General features: G+C 49.3%; 1 protein-coding gene across 12 annotated transcripts in view; it reads left to right on the top strand.

Annotated features, from left to right (window-relative positions):
* Positions 1 to 20,051, top strand: part of BMAL1 (basic helix-loop-helix ARNT like 1) — a 104,326-nt gene that overhangs the window by 58,001 nt on the left and 26,274 nt on the right. For 9 of the 12 annotated variants that reach the window (XM_060303490.1, XM_060303488.2, XM_030831447.3 and 6 more), the window contains 7 exons: positions 9,681 to 9,809; positions 12,486 to 12,609; positions 13,578 to 13,801; positions 16,053 to 16,091; positions 16,384 to 16,425; positions 18,012 to 18,169; positions 19,921 to 20,000. In XM_060303490.1, coding sequence (XP_060159473.1) covers positions 13,662 to 13,801; positions 16,053 to 16,091; positions 16,384 to 16,425; positions 18,012 to 18,169; positions 19,921 to 20,000 — 459 coding nt within the window. In that variant the 5' untranslated portion in view covers positions 9,681 to 9,809; positions 12,486 to 12,609; positions 13,578 to 13,661. Of the gene's footprint in view, positions 1 to 9,680; positions 9,810 to 12,485; positions 12,610 to 13,577; positions 13,802 to 14,541; positions 14,646 to 16,052; positions 16,092 to 16,383; positions 16,426 to 18,011; positions 18,170 to 19,920; positions 20,001 to 20,051 lie in introns of those variants that run through there. The other 3 variants (XM_030831455.3, XM_030831453.3, XM_060303485.2) reach the window with 2 other exon arrangements.

Raw genomic sequence — 20,051 nt, 5'->3', positions numbered from 1 at the left:
CTAGTGTCTCCATTGTGACAGAACCGTCCTGAATTGAAACTGCACTGCCACAGGCAATTTGTGGTGCAAGTTTACTCAAATTACCAGTTCTTCCACTGTACAAACTACCTGGCATATATGGATGCTTAGTAAGTTCTGTTGGATGCATCGCTTTTGGCCTTTGGGGCCGTGGTAGCCCTCTGAGGCCTCCTTACCCATCAGCAAAATCCTGTGGTGGGTGGGACCGTGCCCCTGACCCTTCTTAGCCAGGTGTTCCCCCCACCCAGAGTCCCCCGTGCAGCCCAGCCCTGGGTGACACTGTCAGCCACTGGCTTCTGCTTCTCCTGCGGTCTCCATCCAGGGAAATCGTCATCCTTTGCTTTTGCCATCTCGTCTTCCTGGGTCACTCTAACGTTTTGTTATCATCACCTGTTGATCTAACTTTCTCATTATCCTCTTCCCAGCTTTCCGTAGGAGTTATTTCTCTAATTTTAGTTTCATTGACTGTCAAATGAAGAGGTTGGACTTCTTTTTTTTTTTTTTTTTTGCGGTACGCGGGTCTCTCACTGTTGTGGCCTCTCCCGTTGTGGAGCACAGGCTCCGGACGCGCATGCTCAGCGGCCATGGCTCACGGGCCCAGCCGCTCCGCGGCATGTGGGATCTTCCCGGACCAGGGCACGAACCCGTGTCCCCTAGCATCGGCAGGCAGACTCTCAACCACTGCGCCACCAGGGAAGCCCAATGGACTTCTTAAAGTAACACCTCCCTCTCAAATTCTGAGGAGCCCTCAGTGCTTCCAGCTGCAAGACGCGGGCCTCTGGCACGGTCTCTACCCCGCCAGGTCCCTCTCCGGGCCTTTCTCCGTCACTCATCGGCTGCCTTCTGCTCCCAGAGCTCACTGTCCACTTGCCAGGCACTCCCTGCCAGCCCAGGTGCTCCGGCTCCCACCATTTTTGAGCCCCTTCACCCCAGACTTGTGGTCTGAGTTTGCTTTCTGTGACCTCCGTGCTTACCTCCCCCAGCCTTCTTCTCCTTGTCTCACCTCACAGCTCATCCATTTCAGTAACCGCAGTTAACCCGACGGGCATCCTAAGTGCTTTTCATGTACTGACCTCATTCAGTCTTGAGGAGGGATCCTCCTCCTGTTCCAGGTGAGGAGACTGCAGCTCCCAGGGGTCACGGAACTGGCCCAGGACACAGCTAGTAAGCGGCAGAGCTGAACCCAGGCTGTCTGGCTCCAGAGGACTGACCACCACCCCATCCTACCTCTCTTCACACCCATATCATCCCCTCACCCTTTCGTCCATGCCCCGTGAGCCCTGCCTTCCAGGGCAGAACCCTGGCTCTTCCTCTGCTCCTGCCGGGGGAGGTGCGGGCAGGTCACAGGCCTGGATAAGCCCCCAGTGCACGGCCTTGCCCACCCTTGCTCTGCACTGCTTCCCGGCCTGTCCTCAAGTCCCTGCCCACTCTGTAGTCGGCCTTGCTCCCTGCCGTGGCAGAGAGGCGAAGGCTGTTCCATCTCTTTTCACCACTGCTCAATATTCTTCCCATTTTTCTGTCCTTCTCTCTGCCTTCCCCACATTCTCAAAGGAGGCACATCCCTTTTCCTCTCTGAGTCTCAACGCTGCTCGGGTCCACCCCCTGCTGCCTGTCCCAGCCGGCCTCCATCCACAGCCCTACCCCGAAACTCAGCACCTTTCGGGCTGCCCCATCTTTGACTCTGCTCCCCTCACACCAGCATCCTTCTCTTTACCGCCAATAACAGCAGTGCATCCTTCTGTTTCCTTTAGAACAAGATGCAGATGTTTTCTAGGACTTTCTTCAACTTCAGGCAGCAGGTGTTTTGGTGGAAAGAGCGTTCTTCCCCTGAGTCTTTAGGGCCAAGCTCTATTCTCTTATCCTGTAAGTTTTAAAAAAAGAAGGGGGAAAAAAAGGAGAAAGAAAAGAAAAGAAAAAGCCCCCAACAGCCTGGAGGCAGGCTGTGTGTCTCTGGTTACTGAGTGTGACTCACGGGTCCCTCCTGATGACCACTCCTGTACCATCATCAAATGCAGGGGTGTGTCAAGGCTGAGGGCCAGGAGGAGAGCTTGGCCCTCGGGAGGTGGCCTCCCAGAGCAGCCAGGATGTGACCAGTACAGAGCACGCCCTGCCTCCCCGGCACTGGGGCACCGAGGAGAACAAGGCCCGCATCCTCCGGGGAGGCAACACATGTGAACCCCCCTGGCGGCTTCACATTCCACTGCGGTCCTCCAGGCAATGCAGAGAAACCCTGGGTCTGGGCTGGTGGGTGGGCTGAATGCATGTGGGTGCTGAGAGGCAGAGGGCAGGCACTGGGCGGAGGAAGCGGCCAGGGACCACTCACGAGGCAAAGTGGGACAGGGTCGTCAGAACTTCGGCTTTTCTCAGAGGAGCCAGGAGGCTGACAAAGCCATGCCGACCACCTTCTGGTGAGGAAATAGGCAGGGAAGGAGGGGAAGCAGGATCACTGCATCCTGAATGATTCTGCAGAGCAAGGTTCCCCTTAATGTGCCCCATCCAACCTTTGTCCACTAGATGTTAGGTGAAGAAAAACATGTGGACCAGCATCTGTGGGCAGGTGGAGACCCCGCCGCTCCCGGACTTCGCCCTCTGCAGGGCCCTGTTTAAGGTTCCGAGAAGCCCTGCAGAGGAGAAACCCAGCATTTAGCCCGGAATTCCCCACGCTTCTTTGGCCATTGATTTTTCCCCCCATGTAACATCATTAAAGTTTCATGGGGTTGGTATTCAGGAAGAGATCTTTGGGAAGTGCTGGTGTGAAGAATTTCATAACAGCATCCTCTGGAATGTGCCCATTTTTTATTTTGCATGGAGGCCATGCCACATAGTGGAAAGGACCGACCTGGGTTTAAATCTACCTTCCTATAAAATCCCTGGCCTTGGTCAAGTTACCTAACCTCTCTGAAACTTAGTTTCCTCATTTTTAAAGTGGGAGAGATGACATCTAATAGAGCTTTGGTGATGCTTAAATGACAAAATAATAATAGTTAACACATATAGAGGGTGTATTATGTGCCAGATACCACTTTAAGCACTTTCTTCATCTCCTTTCCCCACCACAGCTCTGAGGTAGGTAATGTTATCATCTGTATCTCCCAGGTCAGGAGACCCTGACACGCAAAGTTAAGGGTCGTGTATATGTTGGAACTGAGATTTGCACCCCAGACACTAATACCTGGTAGAGTCGGGATTTGAAACCTGACCATCACTTCTCAGCAGAGAGCATGCTCCTAACCACTGTGTCATAAAGGGCCTGGTGCATGAAAAGCAATAAGGAATATCAGTTCCCTTTTCAGGTGATTCATGGATATTTGAAGGGGAACCGGACATTCCTGAGACTCCAAGTTATTCTGCAGTCTTTTTTATCAAACCTGTTAAAGGAATAATCTGGACCTGCTTGTCCACTCATTGTTTTCTGCACATAAAATAAAAATTCTCCTTCAGCAATGTCCAGAAAGTTACGACCCTTCTTCATGGCCTCTCTGCTTTGCCTCCATATCATGATCCACCTCAATTTGGGCAGCTGCTCAGCCGTCGGCTGGAATTGGGCCACTTCCCACACAGGTGCCATCAGTGGTCCGTGCATCCCCGTCCAGGACCAAGAGTCCTCCCAGAAAGCACAGTGGGGCTGTAGCTTGTTCCTCAGGCTGTTCTCTTTCCTGTACTTCAGTGACAGACTTGGCGACGGTCTAAGAAGGTGTCCCTTTTATCACTCGTTCAACAAAGTTACTGAGTTCGTGTGCTGGGCTAGGGGCATGCTCTGTATTGTGCCTTTTAAGTAGATCTCAGAATCTTCCTAACAGCCCTCAGTAGCCCTCCAAGACTGGAATGCTGTGGACTCTCCTCCATCAGTGGTGTTGGGGCCCTTTTCCACATAGACCAGCCTTGTTTTTGTTTTTAAACTTATTTATTTGATTTATTTTTGGCTGTGTTGGGTCTTCGTTGCTGTGCACGGGCTTTCTCTAGCTGCAGTGAACAGGGGCTACCCCTCACTGCAGTATGCGGGCTTCTCGTTGCAGTGGCCTCTCTTGTTGTGGAGCACAGGCTCTAGGCGCACGGGCTCAGTAGTTGCAGTGCATGGGTTCTAGAGCGCAGGCTCAGTAGTCGTGGCCCATGGACTTAGTGCTCTGCTGCATGTGGGATCTTCCCGGACCAGGAGTTGAACCCGTTCTCTGCATTGGCAGACGGATTCCCAACCACTGTGCCACCAGGGAAGTCCGACCAGCCTTGGTTTTTTTTTTTTTTTTTTTTTGCAGTATGCGGGCCGCGGGCCTCTCACTGTTGTGGCCTCTTCTGTTGCAGAGCACAGGCTCCGGACGTGCAGGCTCAGCGGCCATGGCTCACGGGCCCAGCCACTCCATGGCATGTGGGATCTTCCCGGAATGGGGCACGAACCCGTGTCCCCTGCATCGGCAGGCGGACTCTCAACCACTGTGCCACCAGGGAGGTCCGGACCAGCCTTGTTTTGATTCCCAAACTGCTCCAGGATTCCCAACCCCTGCCTCTTGTGAGACCCTCTCAATAGGCTCTCTAGCCCCATCGTTCCAAATGCAAGCTCCTTGATTTTTGTTTGATTTCAGGATTCCCAAGCATCTAGGGCTTCCAATAGGACTGGGTACACAAGTGCCACAAACGGGGTTCTCCCCAGGCCCCTGACAGCCACTGCAAATGAGCTCTCCTCTGCTCAGAACATCATTCTAATCATCCAGTCCACCAGGCAAACCTGGTTCAAGTCTCCCCTCCTCCCTGGTCCCTTCTCCTTCCATTACCCCACACACACCGGCAAGTAAGCTAATCATTTTCTCCTCTTTTCTGCTCCTGTACCTCACATATGCCCCACAGCTAGGGGAAAAAAGGCATTTCTTCCTCAAGATACTTGACTGCCACCTGCTGGAAATTTGTAGTAATGGCTCCACAAATCTCTGCCACTTAACAGAGGCGCAGGTACACTGACATGGGGCAGTGCACTGCTTGCACAACTGCAGGCACGGCCCTGCCTATTGCAGTGATCAGGATTGAGGGGATCTTAAACATACCCCGCTGTGTCCCCAGTGCCCTGGCTTCCACTAGGGCTAAAGAAATGCTTGCTGATTGATCGTGGTGCAAACCCCGGTTATCTTAGGGTCGAGGCACCTGGTCTCATGGGTGAGTGTTCTCTAAATCCGTCTGTTGCAAAGTGAGGCAACCAAACTCCCCACAAACTTTCAGAGTAACCAGAGGATCAGGGGGACTTGCAGAGGGGACAGGGACCCTTCAGTCTCTCACCTCTGCTCAAAGGCCACCACCATCTGAACAGACCAGAGCAACTCCACATTCATCCCCTCATTAAACCTTGAGTTGAGAATATGGAGAATGGAACTGGGGCCAGCTGCCCTGCTCCTCTGCATGGGGGAAGGACAGTACTTTGGAGCAGATGCTGTGTCCAGGGCCAGCGCCTTGAAGGTGGTGGGGATGCAGAGGTGGCCACACAGGGGTCCTTGCAGGCAGCTAGGGGTTTTGTGGCAAAGTAGATCGGTGAGCATGTAGCTACTAGACACAGGTAAGCAAGGGTGTTGATTCACTATCGTCCATATTTTCATAAGCTGTGCCCTTTTATTAAACATCATCAAAAGCCATTACCCCAGTGACGTCCTGAGGCTTCACAAAGTGGTCTCAGTAGAGCTCCATCCAGCTGTTACACCTGCAGGCAGGGGCAGGAGGGGAAACATGCTTTTACCAGGGTCCTATTTTATAAAGGGAGAAGCCCTCTGTCCTTTCACAAAGCTTGTTTCTCCAGAGCCAGAGCCATTCGGCACAGCGTTGCTCAGGTCACATAGAAAGAGTCTCCCGGGGACTTCCTGGCGGTCCAGTGGTTAGGACTCGGTGCTTTCACTGCCGGGGCCCAGGTTCAATCCCTGGTCGGGGAACTAAGATCCCGCAAGCTGCCTGGAGTGGCCAAAAAAAAAAAAAACCAACAAGTCTCTCGGACAGATACCTCTCCCTGCTAACCCTAGTAAAGTAAGAGGAGCATTTCCCTCTCTGCCCTGGCTTCCAGGAAGCCCAGAGACAACTTCTTACTTCAGTTTCTGTAGCTTTCCTGAAGCAGGATTGCTTCTCCTCACATTTCCCTGATTCCTTCCTCAGGAGTGCTTGTTTTGGGGGCATTTGTATTTTCCTTTGTAGGAGTGGCTTTGGGGGCAGGATGGGCAGTGGTGTGGCAGAATAAAGAACCACCACCAGTGAGCCAGACACATGTGGGTTTCAGTCCCCACTTGCTAAGCAAGATGTCTTTGCCTCTTCAGTGCTTAGTTCCTTACCTGGAAATTTGGGATAATGACCATAATTAACAGATAGGTTACTGTGAAGAGTAAACTCCACCAGTGTGACCACCACTATTCCCGCTCCCTCCTCCCAGGTCAGGCTTGGTCTGTGGCTCCAGGATCAGAGTCTATTTCCTTCTTCCTGCCTGTGTCAACTAGGGGACCAAGGGGTTTCCGGGGATGCAGGACTTTCAGTGCTAAATCAGGAAGGTCAGAGGCAAACAGAAGAGCCAGTCACCCTGGTATTAAACAACCTCAACATCTCAGGGGCTTACAGTGGCCAAGGTTTACTTCTTGTTCATGCTGCATCCGTACAGGGTCTTGGCTAAAGGAGGAGCCTCTATCCAGGAATCACTGGTCTCGGCACAAACAGGGGGACACGCAGTAAAGGTCAGTTTGAAGGTTGCCACTGTCCCTTCCACTCACATTCATCCATCAGGGCGAGTCACTTGGCCAGGCCTGGCATGAGGCAGCCTGCCGACTTCCCACACAGAGGAGCAGCTAATGGTGTGAACCTTGATACAATCCACACGCTCCCCTTTCTCTGCTTGTCATTCTGGGGTGCTGGGGCAGGGAGGAGGGAAAGCCCAGAGATGCCTGGTCCACAGCTGGAGGGCACCCTGTGGCCATCTTCCTGTGGATGGTGTGTGTGGGTTTCTTTAGGGGCCCTTCAGCCTTGCCCCACTCTGCTCCGAGTACCAGCTGTCTCCTTTTGGCACCTAATAGTGGCTGACAGGCTCACCTCTGCTAGCACCCTTGCTCCTTTGTGTGGAACCCCAGAGAATCTTCTCTCTATGCTCCGAGGAGCACAAGGGGACTGAGGTGGGACAGAGGGTGCCCCCAAGCTCTTGCCAGATACACGTCCCAGGTCCCTTCATGCCTGGCTTTCTCTGGCCACCCAGAGAGCCTCCCTCCCACCTTCGGAAATCTCTAGGTCAGAAGTGGGCACACGTGTGACCCCTGACTCCAGGACCATGGCCAGGCTCTCCCAAGAGCGTCCTCGCTATGCGTCACTTGGATGGCAGCACCAGGGCCAGCCCTGAGCCCCCAGTCAGCAAGGGCCCCTCTCCCAGGTACCTTTGGCCTCTTGGAGCCCCCTCTCTTGGCTCAAATCTCTTCTGGAAGTAGTTAGCACAGAAGACGTGTTTTGCCCCTTTTCTTTTCGTTGTTCCATTTATTGTCTTACATCTAAGAACACCTTCCTGGAGAGAAAACAGTTTTCCAAAAAATAACTGTCACAGCTGACTCAGCTTCCTTACCTTGTCCAAGCATATAAGAAACATGGTTTTTGTTTTGCAAAATACAATGCCAAAAATCTATGTTAGCATTTATTATTTCTATAAAGTAAACATGAGTGCTGGAAAAAAATGTTCAAAATAAGAAATTTCGTATGGAGTTTGGTACGGAGAACCTTTATCTAAATTTCAGGGACGTGGGGGAAAGAAAATGCAAGGCATGATGCTGGGAGATGCTGAGCCGTGAGATCCAGGCGCAGCTGGCGGGGCTGGGCGGGGTCTAGGCAGAGAGGCCGCAGCGGGCGAGGGGAAGGGGCGGGGCAGCCCGGGAGAGCTGGAGGCTTCTCTGAGGGTACACCTGAGGGCACTTGAAAGGCACGCAGGAGTTCCCCCGGTGACCGAGTGGGTAAAGGGAGCCACACCTGTAAAACAAAGTGGGCACAGCTGAGACCTCGTGCTCTCGGCTGCGTGCTTTTGGGAGCTTAAGTATTTCAGCAGCCTGGCGCCTCGGGTAGCAGATGAGCTGTCGGGCTGGAGAGCGAGCACGTCTTTTGCGGAGGCTTGGTGTATCCTGCTAGGGGTGTTTGGGGTTTTATCTGGAAGGCTTGGGGAGAGCAATGAAGCCACTGAAGCATTTTAAGCAAGGGGGTGTCCTACCTCTGACCACGGTGAGGAGGGGGCGAGACTGGAGAGGGGAGCAGCCTGGATGGAGGCGATGGATAAAGGATGGATGAAGTGGCTGGACCCACCCATCCAAGGGCCAAGTGTGGGCTCTGGGGCTGTTAGAAGGAGAAGGGAGGTCGCCCAGGGTGGATCCTGGGTTGCAAATTTGGGGGCTGGCGGGATAGTGTGGGACCTGGATGGGGAATCAGATTTAGGTGGGATCGTGTGTGTTGAGCCTCCCCCAAGCAGCCCTGCCCTGGGGACTTTGCATCCCTGCTGCTTATCCATCGAGGCTTAGGGACTGGGAGTCCAGAATTCCTGGTCACATCGTTTGCACTTGCCCAGACAGGGTTACCTGTGTCAGACAGTGAGGGTTTCTGAACCAGACTGCGAGGAAGAATAAATCGGGAGGACACGGTCCATTCTATCCCTGAATATTCATTTGAAGACCTTTATAATGATCAAGACAAAGGCAGGTTATTGAAGATGCAAGAATTAGCCAGTGGAATGTGAAGCGCCAGAATTTGTACTTCAGGAAGGTCAGGAAGGCCCCAGTTAAAATCTGTCTTTCCGTCTCAAGGTGGAGCAGGTAGGGAGTAGTGGGGCGGGTGCAGCCCATTTCTTCCTTCAGAGCCTGTTCCTTCCACAGGGGTCGCAGGGCCAGAGAGGAGACCCCTGTATCCTGCCAGCAGGAGGTGGGCAGGGCAGCAAACTCTCCCCCCACTTTAATTTACCATGAGCAGCTTTTCAGAACTGATTTCTCTACCACATGTGCTTGAGTCCAGGGACGTTTTCTTTCAGCGTCAGCTCACTCCCAGCGGCTTCAGGTATCGGCCCTGCTGGCATTCCGTCTCGGCTTAATGTTTCCTGAAGACTTGTTTTCTGTGGTTCCTCGTGTGTGCATTTAGGTAACTCACCTGGCTGGAGAGAGGGTTGAGTGGTGTCGTTATTCGCAGGTGTAGCTCCTGGAGCCCCACTGCTCTCCTGCTATGTGACCTCGGCTGGTTTCTTCACCTCTCTCTGCCTCGATCTTCTTGGTAAAATGTGGAAACAACAGTATTTACCTCAGAGTTATTTTCAGGTCTGAGTGAGTTAATCCACATGGTGCAGTAAGAACAGCGCCTGACGCCAAGTACACGCTCAGTCACTGTTCACTGTTATTATTGCTTGACCCCGTAGGAGAAATGAAAAATATAATTATCTTCTTCCTCTTAAGGCCGTGTCCAAGAATTTATGTTTAGTAATTTAAAAGGCATTGTTTTTCACAGAAAATATCTCCTGGCAGACTTCCTCATGTGTTTGCAGTTGAGTTTAACAGGCAGTTGAAGGACGGGACGGTCAGCTCAGCATTGCTCCCTGTAATCAGGAGTCATGAGCAAGTTCCCCATCTTTCTCAGCTGCTATGAGACTTTTCATTTACTCCAAATTGACCTGTTTGGGATTTCTTTTCCTGTGGGCCCCACTGTAGGTTTCTGGAAGAAGTTGACTGCCTGAAAGGAAGCGACAAAACATGAAAATTGCTTTGAGGTGACCAACAAGTCCAGTGGCCCCTTGCTTCTCCCAAGGTGGATCTGGGGTTTAAGAACCGTAACTTCAGGTAACAATCCTATCCCACCCACCCCTGCCTAGAGGGACTATCATTGGCAGCTCCGATGGTAGTCCTTCCCTCAGGGAGTGTGGTTTCTTCCAGGAGCCCTGAAACTTGAAATTTTCCACCTCATGCAAATGTATGGCTGTTCAAAAAGAGGAGTGGGGGCTAGAGGGGGCACCACAGGTCTGACACCCAAAGGGTCACCGAGACCCTGAGGTCTGTGCTCACTGCTGGCCTACTTCTCTTAATGTCAGTAATAATGATGATAATAACAACAAAAGCTACAGCTGCGGCAGGGCCTTTAATGTGATTAAATGATTATAAAATGCTCCTTGAAGAATACATCAGACTAGCCAGGAAATTTCTAAAAATGAAGAGTAAGAAGCAGGAAAGGAATTGTTCTACCAGATATTAAAATGTATTATAAAGCCACAATCATAAATAGTGTGGTACCAGGATGGAAATAAGCAGATCAAAGGAAAAGAAGAGAAAGTCCAGAAATAGAAAACAAATCAATAAAGATGGCATTTCAAGTGACAGGTAACAGGACACATGGTCTAGTGAGTGGTGTTGGGACAACTGTCTATTCTTTGGAGAGAAATAAGAAATTCCCAACCTTAGGTCGTGTACCAAAAATAATTTCCAAGTGGATTAAAGAACTAAATTTTTTTTAAAAAATTATAAAAACATCAGCAAAGAAGAGAATGTTTTTATTATTTTGGGGTGACAGGGTTTTTAAAACATGTCACTTTTAGTATCATATACAAATACCATAAGCAAAGTAAAAAGGCAAAAGCGGGGGGAAGTATTTACAACATCTATAACGAGCAAAGATTAATATTCCTGATATACAAATTTATTCATTCAACATGCATTTTTTGAGTGCTTACTGTGTGCTAGAAAGTGTTCTAGGCACTAAGGGTGCAAGCAGTAAACCAAAGTCCCTGCTCTCCTGATGCTTATAGTCTAATGGAGAGGACAGCCAGTAAATTAAGTAGATTATTGCAAGCCAAATGCTTATACGGGCGATGGGAAAAAATTAAGCAGGCCTGGGGTGGTTAGGAAGAGTTGGTGGGGAGGTCATATTATGTGGCTCTTCAGGGAAGCTTCACTGATGAAGTTTCATCTGAGCAGAAATATGAAAGAAAAAGGGGAGAAGTGGTTGAATTTTGGATGTTTTTTTAATCTTGAGCTGATAAGATTTGCTGATGGATTGGATGCAGGTTGTGAAGAAAAGAAAGGAGTCAGGGGTGACTTCTAGGTTTGGGGCCTGAGTGGCAAGCAGGATTGAAGTACCACTTACTGACCTGGGCATGGCCAAGAGGCTTGGCTTGGGGAGAACCAGGGATTGGTCATGGATGTTTCATGTTTCTGTTGTATATTCAAAGGGAGATGCCAGGGTGATGGTTGGTTATACAGGTTTGGAATCTGGGGAGAGATCTGGGCTGGAGATGTAAATATGGGAGTTGTCATAGCATGGATAGTATTTGAAGCAATGAAACTAGACAGATCTCCTAGGGAGTGAGTATAGACAGAGAGGAGGGCCGAGGACAGCTAGAGGCGAGGAGACGAGAGGAACCAGCTGAAGAGACCAAAGAGGAGTGGCCACTGAAGTAGGAGAACCATGAAGCTGAGAGACAGGAGGGAGAGATCAACTCTATTAGATGTGCTGATGGGACGAGTAGGGAGGGAATGGAGAACTTGCTGTTGGATTTAGCAATGAGGAGGTCACTAGTGAACCCAACAGGGGCTGTTGTAGTGGGATGATGGGGACAAAAGCCTGATTTGAGTTGAGTTATAGTGAGGGAAGAGGAAAGCAATTGGAAACAAAGAATTGGGGCAGTAACTGGAAGGGAGTGGAGTTCAAAAAAGTTGTGTTTTTCTCCCCCGCAAGATGAGAGTTGTTTGAGTGTGTTCTTATCCTAATGGGAGTGATGCTTTAGAGTGGGGGAAGTGGATGATGCAGGATTGGGGCGGATGGTCTGGACTAGTAAAAGAGGATGGGGTCAGCATGCTTTGGGGCTGGGGTCCTAGCCTGCAGCATCTAGGTAGCTGGTAGAAGTGGTTGCTGGCCTCTTAGTGAAGTATCAGCTAAGCATGAGGACTGGGGAGATGTTGGAGGTTTGAGGAGGAAAGAGCAAGTATGGTAGCAGAGTGGGAGAATAAATGGAGCAGAAGAGTCAAGGATCGTTGCATGCTTTTCTCCCACCAGTTCAGGTGCCCGGGTGAGCATGAGTTAGGAGGCCCATCGATCCTAAAGACAATATGGTAGGAAAATAGGACATGAGTGGGCACAAAGGAAAACCAAAAAATGCCCATATGAACGTAGGAGCACCATCCATAATAATTTTAAATTACAAGTAAAAACAGTGAGGTTTCGTTTTTTTCTTTCAGATTGACAAGAGCTCTTATTGGGGATGTAAATTATTGGTTCTTTTCTGGAGCACAGTGTTTCAGTATTTACCAAAACATGCAATGTGTGTCCCCTTTAGACCTGTCAGTCTGACTTTTAGAGATAATAGCTCAAATGTGCAGAGCTACGCACACAAAGATGTTCACTCCAGCAATGGTCGTGAGAGTGAAAACAGAGCACACGCCTAACCAGGAGGGCTCAGGCCTCTAATGTGTGGGCACAATAGTGACAGTGAAAACAAGAGCTCACCCTTGCCTCTCACTTTGCAGATGAGGAAACTCGGGCCCAGAGAGTGGGAGTGACAGCCCCAGTCACGTCACTTGGAGCTGGACCCCGACAGCGGGCAGTGCACGGCCACCTTCAACTGGGTTTGCAGTTGGAGTCCCTTGCAAGGTACTTGCCAGCCTCTCCTTTGGGCCGACTCACTTTGCGCTTTTAAGATATGAATTCTCAAAATGTTTTGCAAGTGTTTGCAGTGTCTTCACTTCATTATGCTAGGTTTTCCTTGCAGTGGAATCCTGAGTACAAAAGGACAGTTTGGGAGGACAGGACAGACTTTGCCTGGGCCAGTGATGGAGAGGGACCACTTTTTCCTGACTCCCAAGTGGGACTTACAGGCTGAGAAAGGATATTTTCTGCTTTCCTACAACTTTGATAAAAAATTATAATAAAAATACAAAGATAGGGCTTCCCTGGTGGCACAGTGGTTAAGAATCCGCCTGCCAATGCAGGAGACACGGGTTCGAACCTTGGTCTGGGAAGATCCCACATGCCGCGGAGCAACTAAGCCCGTGCGCTACAACTACTGAGCCCACGTGCCACAATTACTGAAGCCCGCACGCCTATAGCCCGTGTTCCGCAACAAGAGAAGCCACCGCGTTCAGAAGCCTGCGCACCACAACGAAGAGTAGCCCCCGCTCACCACAACTAGAAAAAGCCTGCGCACAGCAACGAAGACCCAACACAGCCAAAAATAAATAAAATAATAAATTTTTTAAAACACAAAGATAACAAGTAGATCATATTTATTTCATTGATTAGATTTGATTAGAAGAAGATTAATTTAGGACTGTCAGAACATCTGGGACACTTGGTCCCCTCCGTGGGAGGAGCACAGGGCTGTAACTTCTAGAGCCTTGGGTTCTGGTTTAGTTCTTCCATGCCCTGGCACGGGGATCTAGGAGAAGCCACCCAGTTTCTCTGAGCTTTGTGTCTACAAGAAAAACGAGTGGGTGAGCCTAAATTACCTATAGTAACTCCTAGAGTAAATACGATGCCCCTTCCAGTTCTACCTGGTCCTGTTCTGGTTGGCTGGGCGAGAGAGATGTTGGTGCTGTAATCAAGTCCCTTTTCCTCCACAGAGCCACCCTGGTCGTCCTCCACCTTAGAAGAGCACGTAGAAATAAACGTGCCTCTGTGCCTCCTTGTACCTATTCCAGACTCCAATGGCCGAACAGAGAATGGACATTTCTTCAACTATCAGCGACTTCATGTCCCCAGGTGCCACCGACCTCCTCTCCAGCCCCCTGGGCACCGGTGGCATGGATTGCAACCGGAAACGCAAGGGCAGCTCCACGGACTACCAGTAAGGCCTTTGGGCTCGTCTTCCTCTGGCTAAACTTGGTGTCGGCTCACAGGCACGAACATCTAGGGCCTCTACTGTCCCTCCTGGAAGAAGGGATCCTCTCTGTGAAAAGGGGTGGGAATGAAAGATCCAACTCCAGCTGGCCACACAGTAGTTGATTTTGCCCTTTATCTTCCCCCTGGATTGCAAGCAGGAGGGAGCTTCCAGTACTGCTGAGGTGTTTACTCCCTGCTCCTGTCCCCAGATTGTTCCACATCGAGGGAAAAAGAATAGCCTTAAAGCCAGGTTCCACATTTTACCCCTTTCTTCATTTTCCTTTGCTCTTGTGAGTAAGATGGCCAAGTCCCTGGATGTAACCTCAGTGGTTTCAAAAAGAGCTTTGCCTGAAGGCCTCTCTCTAGGAGGACATCAATGGCTTGCTTAACGTTTGTGGAGTGAATAAGTAGAGGTCATCTCTGGAAACAGTATAGGAACAGTGACATTGTCCTTAAACATTATTTAAATTAGTTTGTTCCTCTTACATTAAATAGTACTTTTCTTTTTAGACTAGATGGCTTTTCTTTTGAGTAAGTAAGTTTTCACACTTACAGTCAGCTCTTCTGTAGCTGAACAAACATCTAGAGAATAAGTCAGCATAGAACATCCAAAGGCACGTTTTGTAGAGGCAACTGTGGAGTCTTGCCCAAATGTCCATTTGAGAGGTTTTCTTCTGTTTAATGAGGGAAAATCTCCAAGGAGGTATCCCCCTACAGCAGATGTCCTTTCTGCTGAAGTTCACAGGTCGAATTTGGGGAGCACAGTGGCTGGAGGTCAGATGCCCACTAGGAGATGCTATGAGTAATATGTAAGTGATCCCAGATGATTAAGAGAGTGGACGCCCAGGGGATGGAGAGTGGGTGTGAGGACCGAGAGGGTGTTCTTCCATGGCAGTAACTCCCCAACAGGGAAACTAGGTGCTTTCTGTGGAGCCTTTGTCTTGGGCCAGTGCTGATGGAGGCCTTGACGTGTTCTAAGACCTCTGCTATCTAGATCTGTGGTTCCCAACCTTGTCTCCATCCAGAACTTTCAGGTTTCCTGCATGGACCCCAGTTTGCAGGTCTTCTGTAATTCGTGGAGACCCTATTAATTAAGCGACCATAATCCTTTATCTTATCATTTTAATGCCCTAAACTCATACCTGTAGGGCAGAGCTGCTTTTCACCTGAGATGGTCATCTGCCTCAGTGAGCGGATACAAGTCTAGACAAAAGGGAAGAGAGATTGTCATTTTCCCCTGTGGCCTGTAGATTTTCTTCTGAACTTCAGGACTAGCTAGAGAAAGTCTCTGCCTGTGGGGAAATTGAGGGCTCTTGGTTGGGAACCACTGTTCTAGAATGCCCGTGATGTGCCTCAGTGCTCCTGAGAAAGTTGTTTTTGCCCTTGAGATGACATTGTTTGGAAAGCCATAATCCCTCCTTTCTTACAGGAGAAAGGAGGAGGCCCAGATGTTGGCCAGTGCCCTCCTGAGCGATTTAGGGGTTGGAGAAGGGTGTGAGCTGACCCAGGGGATTTAGAACTCCTTCCTCTTGAGGATTTCAATCTGTTTTCTACTGAACCACAAGGTGATGTGAAAACTGGATTCTGGAGTCCATGCAAGGAAGGCAGATCCCTGCTGTGGCCCCAGGAATCTCTGTGGCCTCCCAACCCCATGCCTCCCTCTGTCCCAGTTTCTCAGGGCTCGGGGTTTCCCGCTGAGCTGAGAACCAGAGCATTGGGTAGCAGTGCCTTTGAAGAGCTGGCTTGGGGCTCTGCTCAGTACTTCTTTGTGGGTACTTTGATTTCCCCTCCTCACCTCACCCACCGTCACCAAATATATAGTATATTTGATGCTTGATGTGTTTTGCAAATGAATGAACCCCATTTATCCAGAATGATGCGGGGGGGAATGAGGTGTTACAGTTACTCAGATACTCTGGTTACCTAAGAGTTTCCATAAATGCTGCATGTATTCCCAATTTTCTCAAACAATCAATACGGTAAAAATATGTTAACACGCGAACTCTCTTGAGACGGTATATATAACTTTTGTTTGGTCTGGGTTTTATGGTAGGTTCAAGTTGGTTTTGTTTGTTTTACTTTTATACATCAAGAGTCAATACTATGACTATTTGAGCTTTCTAATTGCTTGGTTTCTGGATAAATGAGGGCCTTCTGTATTAGATAAGAAGCTATTTTGTATGTCTTAACAGTCACATTCTCTTTTGTTTTCTCAGAGAAAGCATGGACACAGACAAAGACGACCCTCATGGAAGGTACCATGAATCTAGTCATTTGAACTTCAGCATCCTTAGAGCCATTTTCTTTGCATAATTAAACATTCTGTTACATGGTGCAGGCTCCATCCATGTCCTTGATTCGGGATAAGCAAGGAGGCCTTGAGCCTATGGGCTTGAACTTGTCTCCCTCCCCCCACCCCCAGTGTGGCCAACAACCAAAGCTCTTGTGTGTCATGTAGAGATGACAGGGCTAAGGCAGGGAAGAAAACAGATGTGTAACTGCTGTCAATCTCCAGGACATTGTGTTTCTTCTTTTTTTTTTTTCCAGGTTAGAATACACAGAGCACCAAGGAAGGATCAAAAATGCAAGGTGAGCTTGGACCCTCATTCTGTCTATAAACTGTCCTGGTTTGGTTGCTTGGTGTGTAGCCAAGGAGGCTCTGCATATCTGGTCCTTGTCTGTCAGACGGTCTTCGACACTGTCACGTCCTTAGGGAAGGAGGAAGGGGATGGGGGGCCCGGGCTTGATGTGGCCTTCTTCCACTCCCTCCATCCCTCCAGGCTGAGCTGCCTTCACTCTTTGCTGTCTAAGCACAGTTAACCGGAAGGGGGCTTTGGAGGGAGCAGAAGATAAATCAAGGCTAAAGGTTTTCTCCGTCTTCAGCAGGTTACTCCTTCCTGACTCAGGGCCCTTCGGGGAGACCTGGCTCAGTGACTCGGTTCCCCGGGCTGTCCCAAGCCTCTGAAAGTGCCCTTATTGTTCTGCAAGGTGCAGTTGAAGGCTAGACCTGGGGGTGCCCTGCTCCCTCGAGGAGATTCTCTAACTCCGTCTTTCCTGCTTCCAACCATGCCTGCGACTCCTTTCCATGCAGATCCTGAGCTCTTCTGCCAGTAGCCCCAGGGCCATTTGAGTCTGTATCGTGACACACAACCAGGGGCTGCAGAATTTGACCGACAGTTCTGGCTTTTCCCTCGTGGACCAGCTTTGGCAAGAGATCCCACGGTCCTGTTGCTGTGGCAGTGGCAGCAAACTACGTTTCCACTGTTGACACACCTCTTTTTTTTTTTTTTTTTTTTTTTTTTGCGGTACATGGGCCTCTCACTGTTGTGGCCTCTCCCCTGCGGAGCACAGGCTCCGGACGCGCAGGCTCAGCGGCCATGGCTCACAGGCCCAGCCGCTCCGCAGCATGTGGGATCTTCCCGGACCGGGGCACGAACCCGCGTCCCCTGCATCGGCAGGCGGACTCTCAACCACTGCGCCACCAGGGAAGCCCTGTTGACACACCTCTTGAGGGGGACAGTCACGAATGACTGGTGCAAACCAGTCAGGGAGGGAGTGTGTGCCCATGGAAGTGTCACGCTGACTCGGCAGGCAGCAATTCCAGGGAGGAAGGCGTGTGACATTCCTCAGTGGAAACTCTTGGGGACAGATGTAGCAAGTGCTGCGTCTAGGTGGGGTCATGGCCGATCCAAGGACAGTGGCGTTAGTGACCTGGTGTCTCAATCAGTCGGTCTCCGACGGGCCACACAGCAGGCTCCCCACAAACCTCAGAGACAGCTCAGCGTGGCGCCCTCACAGATGTCTGTTCCGGATGCTTTGCCCTTTGAATTCTCCACCTCCCTTCTTTCCTTCACCCCTGTCTTAAAATCCAACTTTATCGGGGCTGAGAGGAAAAGAAATGAGGAGAAATTAACAGCTCAGTTTACTCTGAAAAGACAGTTTTTGTAATATTTCTCAATTCTAAGGATGAGGTGAGCATAAAAAAAACCTAATACTGACCTGGCAGTGAGCCCACTTTTTTGGGTGACTTTAGTAGGAAGGCCTAGTTTGAAACATTCTGCAGATTCTAAATTTGCCTTGACAGATGAATATTGAAAACAGCTATAATTTATTTTCATCGTTTCCTTGATGCTCTGTTACATTTTACAGAAATCATTTTTCATATTTTTGTTCAGGGAAGCTCACAGCCAGATTGAAAAGAGGCGTCGGGATAAAATGAACAGTTTTATTGATGAACTGGCTTCTTTGGTACCAACGTGCAACGCGATGTCCAGGAAATTAGATAAACTTACCGTGCTGAGGATGGCTGTTCAGCACATGAAAACATTACGAGGTGAGGTCCCGGCTTTATTGTCCTTTATGCCCTTGCTCACAAATGTTACCACCCTTTCCTAGAATGTTCCCGAGTCTCCTTAGGGACAAATGTTTATTACTTGCAAATGTGTGGCCTTGAGTAATATGCGTGTCATTTTCAGCAATAGACCTGATGCCAAATGAAACGATTGTTGAGCTTCTGTGGGTATCAAGATGCAGTTTTGCTGTCCTACGTCTCCAGAGGGTGGAGGCTATGTCCTGTGCGTGTGTATATGTGCATACGTGTCAGAGAGGACCCTGCTGAAGGGCCAGCTTGTGCATATGTGGTGCCTGGGCCCCACGCATACAATGCTATACATCAGAAACGTAGCTGCCCTTAGTGACATAGGAAAGTCAGTTTCAGTTTTGAAGAGGAAAATTCATCATGGTTCCTTTTGAAGAGTGAGTCACTGGTTGGTGGGACTTGCTGCGTTTTATCGTCAGGAATGAACACTGATGATATTTTCATCTTCCTGGAATTTTCCCAAACCAGATCAACTCTTTATGAGGGAAGCAGTGTTTTCCTTCTTTTCTGAGTGCGGGGAGGGTGAGAAAACAGAGGCAGAGACGTGGAAGTGACTTATCCACACCACAGGAGAAATCCAAACTGTATCAGGCACTTTAGTGAATGCGGTTCCTGGAATTTTCCACAGCTAGTCTTGGACTATTTGAGGAAATTGGAAAGTGGGCACTCACTCAGATCTCTGACCTGTGTGGTAAAAGAATTACGTCTTTTATATTTCTACAAAGCCACCGGAAATGAGAAGTAGCTGGTTTTGTCTGACTTTTGATCATTATTCAAAAATATAAATGTTGTGTCCTTTGCCTGGAGAATGGCATTTTAAAATTCATATTAGTGAAGATAGAGATTAAATCATAACTAATTTCTATTACATTGGAAGGAAAAGAGTGGCAGAGCTCAAGTTACCCTAAAAAGCAGGGACGTGGGTCAGTAACACGTGCCTTGTTGGTTGATATGAAAGTCAGGACACGTTCTGTTTCCCTCCTTCCCGGTGGTACTTGGAATTGTTACGGATCGTTTCATTTTACTTCTTCACTCCTTTACTAACCATTCTGCAGATTTCAAGTCATTTCCTGCTGGCATTTTTCTCTAAGTTATTCTCCTGAAAAATGCCAGATTGACAGCCTTTTAAACATAAGTCTTGTGCCTTCCAGTCCTGGGAGCTCGAGTTGCACTTACTGAAGAAATGCATTTCTCCGGGTTACCAAGCTCATTTAATTCAACCCTGATGAAGAGGAGCTCTCAGTAAATGCCTTCTACAGGGTGTTTACTCAGGGCCTGGCAGTCTGGATGATTTCCCAAGAACATTTAGAGTGGAGATTTGAGCAACCGCTAGACAACCCATTTAATATAGATCTTGGGAGGAGGGAACCTCCCAGGAGTCTCTACCAGTTTGCTCCTAGAGCTGCCTTCTTTCTTAGAAGCAGTTTTTTAACTTGTGGCAGCTCCTGATTTTCACTATAGTGACAAAAGCAAGCTTGCTAAGTCTCCTGTGGGCAGCAGTGTTTGCTTTTCGGTGGAATTCTCTTTGGCATTAGAGGCTCCTGTCCAAAGTCAGATCTAGCCCTGTCTCCGTAAAGGAAAAAGAAGACAAAATTTCGACCCCAGGTGGTAAGGACTGGCCGCATCTGGAAGGTTTGAGGCAGTCGAATGGAATGAGACATCTGAAAATACAGTGTTCCAACGCTTTCTCTTTTTTCCCCTGTAAGGTGCCACCAATCCATACACAGAAGCAAACTACAAACCGACTTTTCTCTCAGATGATGAATTGAAACACCTTATTCTCAGGGTATGTTGCAATTATGGGATTGTTTTACACAACATTTATTTTTACAAATTT

This window comes from Globicephala melas, chromosome 8 (genome assembly GCF_963455315.2).
Source record: "Globicephala melas chromosome 8, mGloMel1.2, whole genome shotgun sequence".
In the NCBI taxonomy this organism is placed as follows: Eukaryota; Metazoa; Chordata; class Mammalia; order Artiodactyla; family Delphinidae; genus Globicephala; species Globicephala melas.
Note: the sequence above shows the minus strand (reverse complement) of the source record. Positions and strands in the feature narration are given on the sequence as shown.